This window comes from Branchiostoma lanceolatum, chromosome 4 (assembly GCF_035083965.1).
Source record: "Branchiostoma lanceolatum isolate klBraLanc5 chromosome 4, klBraLanc5.hap2, whole genome shotgun sequence".
Lineage (NCBI taxonomy): Eukaryota > Metazoa > Chordata > Leptocardii > Amphioxiformes > Branchiostomatidae > Branchiostoma > Branchiostoma lanceolatum.
Window position 1 is genome coordinate 18,331,364 of NC_089725.1, and position 13,849 is coordinate 18,345,212.

Sequence of the window (13,849 nt, forward strand, 5' to 3'; positions counted from 1 at the left end):
AAGTAGGATGTTATGTTGCTTATGTCAACTTTCATCTCATTTCATGTTGACTTCTGTTGCAGGAGAGACAAGCAGTTCTGAAACACAACCTCCCACTGGGAGCCTACCTGCTGAAGCCTGTTCAGAGAGTGCTGAAGTACCATCTACTACTGCAGGTACATGCTGGGATTAAGAGATGAACATCAAAGTATTTTTTGTTGGACAGAATAATGTGGAGCTACATGGAAGCCCATTTCCAACAGTTGGTCACAATAGTTTGCCTAGATACCAGACCCCCAATCTCTGAAATATATATCGATACATATTTTAGAGATTGGGTGCTGGTATCCAGGCTACACAATAGTTGACTCTGTTTAAAAATCTGTTTAATTTTAATCCAGATCTGTCACAGACTGTAATCACTTTCTCCTTTAACTTAAAAGAAATGGCAAGTTGAAGGCTTCTGAAAATCTGTTCAAAAGTTTCAGACTATCCTGTGCAGTCTAGTAACAAGAATCCAAAACCATAGCTTTCTCCAGCTTGACTTCAAAGCAAACTTGTAAAATCAATAAAGTGTAATGATATAGTGAAGGTAAATACGATAATAACACAGGGATTCACATATCCTGTTCCCATACCATTTTCCACTATGTGGCATTTTTTCTCATTCGGGTATTTCTTCCAGGACATTGCTAACAACTATGAAGGTGAGGATGAGGGCCACAGTACCATCAAGGAGGCCCTGGACACCATGACCCAGGTGGCACATCACATCAACGAAATGAAGAAGAAACATGAAGACATGCTGTATGTCCAGGTAAGGGTCGCTTTCCTGTTATACTTGGTTATAGACGGACCGGTTGATTTCATGCGGGATGGTGTGTTGGCCTGCTCTTGTTACTCTTTTATCCAAAATTCTGCAAAATATTTTCTGTAATCGGTAATCTTATCAACTCCAGGCATTCAACGCAGAATATAGTAGCATTCCTAACTGGTTTTGTGAATTTGAAAACTATTCAAAACACATAGAAGGAATGTCTATGGTATATGTGGGATTTGATATGTGCACCTGTCATATGCCTGTTACTGTGACTGAATGAAAATATCACATTCTTTTGCATGTCAGTCATTTCTTGGTACAGATTATCAACATAAGTCCCTTAAAACAACTTTCCAAATTTAAAGCCAGCAGTGTTTTGCCATCTTTGATAGGCCGCATGTCCATACATGTAGGTCATGTTGTGTTTCCAAATCCCCACATCATGCCTGAGCACCCTCTCAGGAGCCTTCCTGACAGACTCCTGCCCTACTGGAGGGTTCCCCAGCCCCCCTGGAGGACAGCGAGCTGCCAGTCAGGCCAGGAATGCCGCATTTCCGTGCTCGTGCGCTGCTTTGTCTCCCCTTCAACTGCGTTAAAACTCTCTCCTTATTTCCTTTTTCCACAGGAAATCCAAAGTCAGCTGTCCGGATGGGATGTAAGTAGAAACCCCTCTTGGATTTCTCACCGGCATAAGTGGTAGTTTAGATGCCTCGCTAATTGAATTAGGGACGACAGACAAGCCACGATCAAAGGGAAATCCTAATGGCTGTTTTCTTGAGGGGGTAGACTTTCTACAGGAAAACCACACTGGACAGAAGGGGAAGCTAACTGTCTGGAATTCGCAGGAGAGGTGTGGGAATTGGGATATTTCAGGACTATGTGGGTTGAGGGCATCCCCATGCTTATTTTAGCTTGAAGGCGTTAGACTTTGCCAACAGAAGCCCAGTGGGGTAAAGGTATGTCCACTTGACCAGAGTGGGAATGTTAAAGAGTAGAGGGAATGGTGAAGAGAGGAAGCTTGAAGGGAAGACCTTGTAAGTACGTAGAAACAGGAGAAAGGCAGGGGGAAAACCACACCGCCAGCTTTCAAGGGCTTGTCTAACAGAGGTTTTCCTGTTATCAGCACCTTGTAAATATGACATTTTCAACTTGTCGTTGGCTAGTTTTAACAGCCAATCACAAGAAGGATCTAACTTACTGTGTAAAACACATCTACAAGTCATGCTAACAACAACCAGGAGATGTCACTTCCTGTACTTCTTTGTAATTTGTTGCCAGTAAGAGCTTGGCATTCCCGAATATTTGTTATGATATGGATAGAAATTTTTGGTAAAGGCACTGCACCTGCTGATGACAAAGGCCCCTCACAATACTGAGAATGCTTTGCAAAACGAGATTACGATCAAGTTGAAGAGGGGTTTTAGGGTGTTTTTTCAGCTGTGCGTTACATAATGGGTCTCTGGTAAATGGATTAAACTGCAAATAAAGGAAGTTCACTGACTTCTGTGGAGAACTGTGCAAATTAGCTAGCCTGGCTAATAATCAGTAGCCACAGTACTAGTACTCGGTAACCTTTACTCTTGCAGCAATACCTTAACTGGCAATAACATTTACCGATTTTATTGAGTATGAAAACTACATGGTTACTAAAAGCAAGGAAGGGAGACAGAAGCACAATAAGATAGATTAAGTTCAAATGTGAAACTTAAACTATGCCACAATTCATCAATTCAACTCAATTGGTTCTTTCACTACAGTTTTACCAACAAAACTGCATGTCAAAAACCATAGCCAAGTAAATATTGATATTTGGAAAGAAACAACATTAAGTTTTTTTGTGCTACAACTCTACAGTAATGACATGAAAATAGAACATGTAACCCTCCTCCTTGTGAACAATAGTCCAGTGTGTTTGTAGCCTTCTCTCAGCAGCCCCAGCACACCTGCCTGTAGTCCTGTCTCCCCTGTCAGCATGTTTGTCTTCCTGTAATGACATCATCAGCGCAGGATCAGGGGCTCTGTTAGCTGTCAGTCACGGAAGACAAAGACTTCTTTGCTTTATAAGATTGTGTAGTCCTTGGGCCTATACAGGTAGCAGTACTTTATTGATGCATGTAGCAGGAGAAATTTCACTACTGTAAATGCATTTAAGTTCACGTGGTTGTTATTTCGCGGAAGGGAGAAAATGAAGTGTTTGCGGTGGTTTTAAGTTCGTGTTTGAAACAATAATAGTGCTACATTCATAGGTGGGCAAAAAGTTTTGTGGTGGTTTTAGGTTCGCGCTGAAAGTTCACCGGGAAAACCGCGAACATAAAACCACCGTGAACATTTTTGCATTTACAGTATTTAGACGATGACTCATACAAGATTTAGACGAAGGCTGTGAGGACAGAAAAAATCAAGGTCAGGCAGTGGAAGTTTTTGTAGTGAAGAGGAATTAATTCTTCACAGTTTGATTACAAATAAGAAATCTACATTTAAGTGAAACAATTTGGTAAAATTTCTCTCAAAAGTCCTGAATACCTTGTTATTGGAAAGCACAGTATCATAAATGTACATTCTTAAATACCCTTATGCAGGATGCCCCAAGAATCTAGATACCAATAGTGTAACCTAATACCACATGTCTACTGTCTGGATTTAGAGGATGAGAATAACACCACCTTACCACTGGTCATCTCCAAGTGTGGTTTTCTGAAGAGGTCAATTAGTAATAAGTCTTATTGTCCCTCAGTTAATTGCCATTCCGCTCATACATGTATTGAATTTATTCTTTATCCCCAACATTTCAGACAAAAACTTTTGCTGCACCCCTCTAACCTTTAGAATATAGACCAGTCTTTAAAGCTTGATCCTGCCCAGGAGACTATGCACCACAAAGATGTTTAAAGGAAGATTACAAGAAAACAAAGGCATTCTCTATCTAAGGTTGTTCCTAAGAGTTTTAGGCAAGACCAGTAAGCCCCTCAATGCTCTATGTGCAGACATGCCATGACCAAACCTCCTTTCTGAAACCAACCACTGAATACTCTTCTGTATGTCTCATTCCATCACATGTTGGATGTTTACGCCTGCAAGTTCAAAAGGATTTGTTTGGACACCTTCAAGAGCAAAGGCTCCAAGGAAGAATGTGCCATCAAAAATTATGTTGAACGTAAAAATTTAAGGGCTGGTTTTCGCCAGTATTGTATCAAGCACATGCAACAGGATGAGCAGTTGAGGCTATAGGAATAATGGCCTAATAACGGATCTTGTCCACTGTTGTTCTAATTCATTTATGTTAAATAAGAAGAATGACCTGGTAACTGTTCTGTCCAGTTGTTTCTGCCATGTGGTCGACATGTTTCCCTTAGGTCTGATCTATGTCAAGTGCCATGACCTTGGTGGGAGGCCAACTGTCTGACCTTCTTGCAATTTGTTTGATTTCAGGGTCACGACCTGACGACATATGGGGAGCTACTTCTGGAGGTAAGAATGACCCCTGATGTCTTCTCCTGTGGAGATGTCTTAGTAAAACCTACCAGAAGTTCTACAAGGATGTTGATATGTTAGGACATCTATTTAATGACCTGCTGGTTGAATGTAAGACCACACACACACTTCATTTTATGATTGACATCATTGGGACAGCCCAAAATGCTAATGCAAGAGTCAGAGAAATCATAGCCATTTCTGAAATTTGAACATACAGTAGTTTTCAAAGTGCTCTCGATGGACACATGACAAAGTGTGGTAGTTTGAATCAAGAATGTGAGAAAGGTCATAAAAGACTTGGGTAGACCAAAAGAGAAGTCCTAAAGAGGGGCAAGACCCCGCCTTCATAATTGTCATCATTATTCATGAGACATTACCAGCAGCTCATCGCTGTTGAAAGTTAGCAAGACATCGTAGGTGAAGCATATCCATTGCCTAATGGCATGATGATTGTCCACAGGCGAGGCAAATGGGGTCTGCAATGGGTTAATAATTGGCATGGTTAATGTGTTCCAGCGGACTGTGGTTTGTCCTTGTCCCTGCACCTTGAACAATGATTGCCATGATGTCATGTTGATTTAACCATGGGTGGACCCAAATTAGACACACCTGTTCTCAGTGGCTGATCCTGCTCTCTTCTCAATCTTTGGAATGCAGTAGAAAGTGCTGTGAAATAGAATGAGCCTTTTACCCAGGAGTTATTTGGCCTCTGAAATTATGTGGCTCAGAAAAGTTGTGCATATGGATCATGCTTCATGAAAGAAGAAAAAGGGGTTTTTAAGGCTGTCATATATCACTGTAATGTTTGGCATGCTGTGCAGGAAATCATTGTCATAGTTTCTTGACTTGTTGTGATGACATCATCTAATATGTACTACTACATATACATGACTAGAATTAATTCTATTGGCTTGTGCGAAATCAGCGCTTTCATTTCCTTGTTCTAACCTTGTGCGTGTTTGCTTCCAAAGTGGCCGCAATGTCACAGGCTTAATCAAAGGAAGTACAATTGAAAGTCAAACCCTTTGATTTTGGAGTGTGTTTCCTTTCATGAAGTCATGGATGAAGGTCCTTTTGAGAGTAGAACAATGGATGTTTGGATGAGGAATTTAGATCAGTGATGCAAGTTTTCAACAACTTACCATACTTAATGCATCTCCAAGCAGAATTTTCAGCCAACGATTCTTACACATTTCTATTATTTTTGGCTAATTCCCATTCAAAGTACTGAATTCTCATTGTTATACTCTCAATACTTTGTGGCAGTTAAGTTTTTTAAGAACTTGTCATCAGTTTCAAACTTCCTTCTTGCACTTTTTCAGGGATCTTTCCGTATGTCTCGGGCCCGTAATGACCGCCATCTGTACCTGTTTGAGAAGATGCTACTCGTGACCAAGAAGTTACCCAGCGGTCTGCAGTGCAAGACTCACATCCTGGTACGCCACATCAGGTCTTAAAATAGTACATGTATATAAACGGAGTTAGAATAAAGGAATCATTCATGGATTTTCTCAATAAACTCAATTCATTCGTTCATCACATGGGTGTATAAGATTTCCTATATACCCACAAACTCATGTCATATGAATGCCTTTTGGCAATGTACTGGTTATGCAATTTGAATACTGTGCAAGTCAATTTAACAACTATGTGTGTGTTTGTGTGATTCCAGTGCTCCAACCTGATGATAGTGGAGAGCATCTCCAACCAGCCCAACGGTTTCCATGTCATACCATTTGACAACCCAAAAGTGCAGTACACATTCCAGGTCAGTATCACTCAAAATATCTTTTTTTTTTCTTTTCATATTTGAAAATCTCTTGATTCAGATTTAACTTAAGTCTAGGAATTTTAAAACTTCTGGCGAGATAGAAACAATGTAGTGCAGTGCCCCCTGTTGATCATTTTAAAAAGTGCAGCTAAAGTAATATGTCTTGAGTTTTATGTTTGCACCTTGACGGTTTGTACATGTAGGTGCTGGCATAATAGCACAGTCAGATACAGAGATACATGTGCAGCAAGTAAGCAAATGAGTAACATAACTGTATTTTTGCTTAAAGAACTCTTTTCCCTTTCTTGCAGGCCAAAACCCTGGAACAGAAAAGATTATGGACCAAACAGTTGAAGACCCTGATCCTAGAAAACCTGAATGCTGTCATTCCAACCAGTGTAAGTTAGTCAAAGTCTTGTTTTAGACACACCTGCAATGGAACCTACTAGATAATAGAATAATTTATTTTTCAGACAGAATGACACAACTTGAATGCTTGTCAGTCTATAAAAGATAGTTGAAACATTCTGTTTATTAGGTAAATAAAGTACTGTAGATATGAATTCAGTTTGAGTTTTTCTGTGACATCTATACTTAATGGTGTGTTTCAATGATGACCAGCATAACTTTTTCCTTCCCTTCTTAGGCGAGGAAAGCCATCATGGAGTTAGGGGATGAACGTCCCTGTAAGTATCTGTTTATAATCACATGCAACATAAGGAATGCTTTACTGTGAGAATACAGAGAGAGAAGGTTTTTTTTTACTTGACAAGGGCCTGCCAATAAGGCAGTGCCAGCAGAATACATGACTTGTACATATTGTTACTTTTCCTTGGGAGTGAAATATTTCGTTTGAACATCAAGGAGCTTTTAGTTTATGGTTCTTTTGCACAGATCATCCTGCACATGAGGAACGAGGGGAGAAGAGAAGAACAGAGAGACGAGACTCCACCAAACACCAGGTGGAGGAAGATGACAGGAGAAGGGATGAAGGCATTGGGAACATGAGGCACAGAGTGGGCAGAGCCGACTCCAGGAGACTCACACGGGCAAAGACAGGTTGGTTTTCAAAAATACCAACTTTTATCTTCAAAAGATAAAGCCCTTGGGATTAATGTAAAATTGAAGTGTTAAGAAAATTGAGAAAAAACAGTTTTAGCAACTTTCTAGAATTAACCTTTTTATGTTATATCAGGTTGCTAAATACATTATTACCTTATCTTTGCTTTTACAGATACAGTCTTGACTCCAATGGCAAAGCTCCAGAGAGGGATACAGCTCAAAGGTGAATATATGTCAAAAGTTTTGATAGAGTTCTATAAGTTTCCTCAACTAGTTTGTGAGAACACCAAAATCAGTGTGTCATAAACTTTGCAAAAGGGTTTCTTGTTCTCAACTGTCCCAATGAAAGATAGCCTGGAAACAAATTATGTCTGGATTTTTAGTAACCTGTAAAGTGCTTAAATAAATACAAGAGTTGTTGTCTGTCATTTGACTACTGACTGGGAGTGCTGTGTGTGCTACTGATCTGATGCAAACATTCTGTGGTTCTTGTGGTATTCATTGTCTGATTTCCATTCTAACTGATGTGTCACTGGCTTGTTCGTACATTTTTATGTCATTCCATGGTCATTGCTGTCTTTTCTGTGCATTGTCTGTATATTGTTCCTTGTTCAGGGAAAGACCAGGGAGAATTGTAGGAGGAGTTTGTGTGTGCATAAAAAAAAGTATGCCCCCACTGAGAAAACAACTCATTTGTGCAATAAAATAAAATCATATGTAATACAAAAGTGTTGCATTTCAAGGAGGAGTATCAAAAAGTTCACTCAATTAAGTTTGTTTCAGAATCTGTAACTTCAAGCATGTAGATAAAATGATTTGGCCAAAGCTTTTCCTAGAATATAATCCCCAACCTTTTCACACCCACACACACCTACCGAATCCTCCTGGTCTGACCCCACATGTACCTTGGAAGAGTGAGACCCGGTCCTTCTGCATGTGCCATGTTCCTAATGATGTTGCATGTTCTCTTGCATGCCTCTCTTGAACTGTAGGGAACTTCCTGTTAGGTGAGTTTTCTACCGAGGTGTGATGCAAATATATTTTGGGTGCAAGGTTGTGTTGTTGGTGTTTTGATATGTTGCTGTGCCGTTTGTATATATCTGCTGACATAGAAATTGTGTTGTAACTTATAAGGCCGTAAATTGCTTGCAAAAGTAACTTGGTACATAGATATAAATGTGCCATTACTCAGAACTGTTGAGAGTTTTGTGACATCAAATCACAAACCATCAGTATCTGTCAGCTGTATTGTTTTGTGTGCAGTGTCTTGTCCAGTACAATGCCTTTTTGGTGGCATATCTGTTTTGCTGTTATTGCTGTTGTGCATCTTGTGTTGACTGCTGTTGATGCTATTGCCATAAAGCTCATAGTGTTTCTTTTCTTTTTGCCTCCTTTGTTGCATCGGTATGCTGAGCAGGCATGAAAAAGGTGAGAGTTGAAGAGTTCATACCAGCAGTTGTCTCTTTACCATAGAGCAGAAACTTAAAAGGGTTTGAAAATACTATGTATAGTGGAAGTGTTACCATGTAAACAGCAACAATTGGGGATGTAGAAACTAACCTTGAGCATGTTGTACTGTAGATATATATTATTACAGGGGCATGTTTGCTCTTAATGGAAAAATAAACTGTAAAGCATGCACAGAATAATGTCCTTTATTTCTAGATTTTGAATGAATGATTACTGGTAGAGGTTGTTATTCACATAAAGCAGTTAACCTTGCGATGCGCAAAAAAAAATCCAAGACTGATTTTGTAATGTCTTTATGTACAAGGAAACATATTCATGCTTGGTCACATTCTTTTGATTGAAAGTTTGCTCATTCAATCAAAAGTTTACAAATTGTAAAAGGTATTACAGCATTCTGTATGGTGAATGTTTTCTCACCATCTGGTCCTTCCTATCTGAGGAAAATCCACATGTAATCAAATTGATGTGGCCTTAGATGCATGTATAGGTCTCCTTTGCACGTTAATCCAACCCATACTAATGTCATGTTTGATTTCTTTTCTCCCCAGCCTGATCTCACAAGTCCTAGATTTGTAAGTAACATTGCTAGGTTTTCATTAACGTTTTTAATAACTCACTCATGTCACTAAATCTTAAATCACAAGAAACTATTTCCAGGTTTTATTTTGTTTTTTAATGAATTATACACTTAACCATTCCCTTATGACATATCCCGGTACAAGTTTATGTTCATTTTATTTACTTAATCACACCACAATCCATCTTTTTACTTAATTTTTTACTTTCTGGTATTTCCTATTGCACTCGTTGAAGTATCCACGGACGTATCATTTGGTGAGTCTTGTTGTCTGCAAAGAGTTGAAAAATTAGCTGTTCTTCAAGCATCCTCCTCATTTTTGTTTCCCTTCCATTTTTGTAGCTTAACCTCAAAAGTGATAAGCATTTTGTCTATATTTTCCCTTCCAAAAGAGAGACAAACTTATCTCATTTCATCCTTATGTTTAAAAAAAGTTTTCTGGAACAACAACAGGTTGTTGACCTTTTTGTTCTGTTTTCATAAGTTTACTTGACTAGGTGACTAACTTTCGTCTTTCCTCCAGAAGAGAGACAAGTCCATGCGAGGTGCAGACTCCAGTGCAGAGGGGACCCAGAGTGAGAGTGAGATGACACCGCGCAAGGCCACAGATCAGAAGCTGCTTCCTCTCCAGACTTTCTCTGACGGAGAACAACCACCCACTATCCAAGAAACCGTAAGTGGTCTTTTTTTGTTTTTCTTTGTTCTATAGGCTGTAGACTACATTCCTTAAATAACAGCCACAGGCTTACTGATAGCTTACAGTATATGGTGTCATAGGGCCCTCTACAGAGCAAGAGTCCTTGACTTGCAAAATTAGGAAACACTTGACAATGTCTCATACTCTCATCTTGTATTACCCCCTTAAAGTTTTGATCAGTTAAGAATTTTGCTCCCGTTTGTTCCATGCAGGATGAGGGACCTGTAGTTGTGAGGAGACGAAGCAGTCGGAAGCGGGCCGGACAGACCCCGTCCCCCATCATGGCCCGCCGTCGCAGTCGCAGCGTGGACAGTCTCGTGCTGGACGGCACCAAGGAGGACGTGGAGGCTTTCCTGGACGTGCTAGCCAAAGCCGGGAGAGAAACAGACTTGAGGATCGAGTGTGAGGAGGACAGTAGCAATAGTAACAGTGTGGAAGTGCAGGTAGCTGATATGGTTTCGGATAGGTCTTCTGGTGCAAGTAACGATATGGACTTGTCAGAACAGATGCATAATGGAGAAAACAGTGTTATGTGTAACGGGATCGAAGCAATTGAAGAAGAAACAATAAGAAAAAAGCAAAATGGTGTTATGTCTGGTAGCCCGGTTGCTGTCCAGAAAAACAAGCCAAGTGGTGTAGACAGTAATGTTGCAAGGACTAAGAAGAGTGTTGCGGAGTTAGAGAGGGGAGATGAAGCCAGTGGAGAAGATGCGCTTCAGACAGATTCAGACGAGGAGGGAGACTATGACCACATCTCCCCCTCCTACCGACCTGACATGGTACAGTCCAAGTTTAATGACAAAGATGACGACTCCTCAGATATTTGGGTTCGAAGACCGGGCATGTTCAGTAGTGTGCAGAACCTTAACACTCAGCCACGTCCTTCCAATCTCATGCTCTTCCATCAATTCCAAAGACCAAATTCCAACGGAATGCTGAATTTTCCAGCCAAGCCCAATCGGAAGTATAGCCTAGAAGAGGCATTCGAGATGCTGCATAGCAGCGCAAGTAGCAGCTGCAGCAGCCAGCCCTCCAGTCCCAGCAAGTCAGTCAGCCTGTGCAATATCTCAGGAAACTTTGCAGCATCTCCACAGCTCAGCCCAACAATAGATTCAATGTCTGCAGAAGCAGAGAGGAAATTGTCGGATCTGGAGCTGGACCAAGAACGCTTGTCATCAGAAGCTGTTGATACAGAGGACATATGGAGTGACCTGGAAGCCTACATAGATAAGAGTATAAATGACTGCAAGGCATCCAAACCAGCAACCCCCATGAAAACAATAGAAGCAGCACCAAAGCTAGCAAAAACAGAGAGTAATGTGAGCCCGGCAGCGAGGGGAATCAGATCTGCCCTGCACAACTTTGTCCGCCGATCGCCTCTAGCAAGGGCAAGGGAAAGAAGTGATTCTTCAAGTTCTATTGGCTCCTATGGCTCCGTAAGAAGAACCTCTTCAAGCTCTGTGTTCCTTCAGGAAGACATAATTGAGGAGCACCCTGGAAGTGGCATGGCCGGCAAGCATGGGAAAAACCGAGTGTATCGGTTGGCCAGAGAGTACAGCATGAGGGTGAAGAAACGGGCAGCAGCAGCCCAGACTTTATTGATGAAACGCAATGCCTATTCCGAGGGCGACGCTCTCCGCCCTGCCGTTGGGAAGGTCAGGAGTCACTCCTTTGTTGGCTCCCCTGCTGTTGGGGCCCGCATCGCACAGCATTCGGACCCGTCAAAGGTCCTGAAGAGAAGCAGGAGTGTTACGCAGTCGGATGGGGATCTTTCATACATGTCAGGATTAAACAGGTTCTCCTCAATCAGTTTGAACTCCTGTGACAGCCTGCTGTCCTCTGCCTTCACCTCTCCGGCCAGTAGTCGCCCGCTGAGTGAACTGTCTGTGGGGGATCCTGTACGCAGCGCTACGTCATCGACAGGTGACCCAACAGAAACCCAGATCATCCTAAAAATCACAGAGGATCTGCCTGAGGTGAAAACTACTGTCGAAAGCACAGATAACATAAGCAAAACCAAGGAAGATGAAAACTCTGAAGAGAGTAAGTCTGAAGCTCCCGGGGAGCATCAGAACTCTCTCTCCATGAACAACAACAACAAGGATATTCCTACTATTGTGATAAACCATCAGACTACCCAAGAGAAGGCTCAAACGCTCCACAGGAGACCACGGAGAAGCACAAGTGCACGGGAGCACAGGTTGTCTACGTCAGAAGCTGTGGTCAGACTGAACAAGAGACCATTGAGTTTCATTGAAAGGAGAAGCCTGCGCCAGGGTAACAAAGTGTCGATAGCTGGGCTGGATATATCCCGCTCCGCACCAAACTCTGTGACCAGTTCTCCCATCCTGACATCCAACCGGACACGAAAAATATCCTACTCGGAGGACATCACTCAAGCCTTGCAGGGCAAACTGGAGAAGTACGGGCTGTCAGCTGAACCTCGCACTGTCGTCATCATTGAGAAGGACAAGGATGGGAAAGAAAAAGTCTTCACCTCCCCAAATGAGGGCAAAAAAGACTCAGGAAGACGAAGGTCATACGAGTCCAAACAGCCACTGTGGCGATCTCTCTCTTCCTCATCACTCAACACATTAGATGCAGTATCCACAAATTCTATAAAGGACAGGACAAAGCAGTATCTGCAGAGTGTTGCGGTACCTACAGATGAATCGCAGGCTGCTCCTGCACCTACAGAACCTGCACCCGTCACCGAGAGGGCGTTTGGGCTGGTGGAGATGAACGGGTGGGTTAAACATGTCATCAGCATGTTTCAGCCAGATGCCTTTTGAGTTGTGCCCAGTGCCATAACAGAGTCAGTTACAGACAATTATTATTATATTTACCAAGAACTGACAGACTGATGCAAGGATCTTGCAAGACGTTTTGAGCATATTGCAGCAAACTTAAGAAAGTAAGACACCAACAAATTTTGCGTATTTTGGTCAAAATTTCATGGAAATGATATGGCATTCACAGATTAGTATAATGATACTGAGTTATGAGTATCTTGGTGCAGCAACATTCTCCAGTCCTTTGCAGAGAGCCTTGTGATATGTGGTTTCATTCCCAGAGAGGATTGGGTCATTTAACCTGTGTGTCAGCAGTTACTACTCTAATGGTGCAAAAGTTGTGATTTCAAACTCGCCATGGTAGTTGCACTCTTAGTGCTGCAGTGTAACAAGAAACAAATTCTATGAAATATGTACGTTTTAATCTCTAGTTTAGAATGTTACTGCTGGTTGGTATTACCTGGTGTACTTATATCCATGTCTGGTGTAAAACCTTGCTGGCAAGGAAAAAACAGTTCTAGTCTTCACTGCACCTTGGTAGCAATAAAAAACATGCACACTTCACATTTCACGATGTCTAAAAGTAGGCTTTTTTGCTGTACAGTGTTCACTTCCACACAATTGGTGCTATTTGAGAGGCTTTGTACTTTGTGGCTTTTTGTGATGTTATAGGATAGTTTTTTCACTGACGTACGCTGAATGACCTCTGATGGAAGCAAAATGATTATATACTACTTGATATTTGTTGACTTATGCTTGTTATGACAAACTAAATGTATGATACAAGTTTAAAGCAATAACTATGATATTCTTGGTGCCCTATTTTCATAAACATATTTTCCTCTACTACATTTTTGTAGATTTTTATATGGACTTTGTATGTTTTATGTGAGCTCCCAATGGTTTTTGTATGTTGTCTGTGCATGTATGAGTATGAGTGGGGTCCTGTATGATATTGACAAATTGTTGTTCCTAGCTGTACAGCATCTACCTGGTCATTGTAAAAAGAAGCAAGTTTGTACTTTTAGCATCATTATTTTAGCATATTCATTGTAATATGTTATTTTTAATAATGGGAATACTGCATGGAGAGTATTTTTTAGCATTTAAAATGTAATGCTTCCTTCTTTTATCTTTTATGGTGTGAAGCATAGTCAAGTCAAAATGCCATACATACATGCCCATTATGTTGCATCAACAATGGTAC

General features: G+C 41.1%; 1 protein-coding gene across 1 annotated transcript in view; it reads left to right on the forward strand.

Annotated features, from left to right (window-relative positions):
- LOC136431963 (pleckstrin homology domain-containing family G member 1-like) overlaps positions 1–12,642 on the forward strand; it is a 30,061-nt gene extending 17,419 nt beyond the window's left edge. The window contains exons 7-21 of the mRNA XM_066422973.1: positions 63–155; positions 665–796; positions 1,425–1,454; positions 4,229–4,267; positions 5,596–5,709; positions 5,946–6,041; positions 6,356–6,442; positions 6,691–6,730; positions 6,939–7,103; positions 7,279–7,329; positions 8,099–8,113; positions 8,524–8,534; positions 9,125–9,148; positions 9,677–9,826; positions 10,063–12,642. Coding sequence (XP_066279070.1) covers positions 63–155; positions 665–796; positions 1,425–1,454; positions 4,229–4,267; positions 5,596–5,709; positions 5,946–6,041; positions 6,356–6,442; positions 6,691–6,730; positions 6,939–7,103; positions 7,279–7,329; positions 8,099–8,113; positions 8,524–8,534; positions 9,125–9,148; positions 9,677–9,826; positions 10,063–12,642 — 3,627 coding nt within the window. The remainder of the gene's footprint in view (positions 1–62; positions 156–664; positions 797–1,424; positions 1,455–4,228; positions 4,268–5,595; positions 5,710–5,945; positions 6,042–6,355; positions 6,443–6,690; positions 6,731–6,938; positions 7,104–7,278; positions 7,330–8,098; positions 8,114–8,523; positions 8,535–9,124; positions 9,149–9,676; positions 9,827–10,062) is intronic.
- Positions 12,643–13,849: the final 1,207 nt, after the last annotated feature.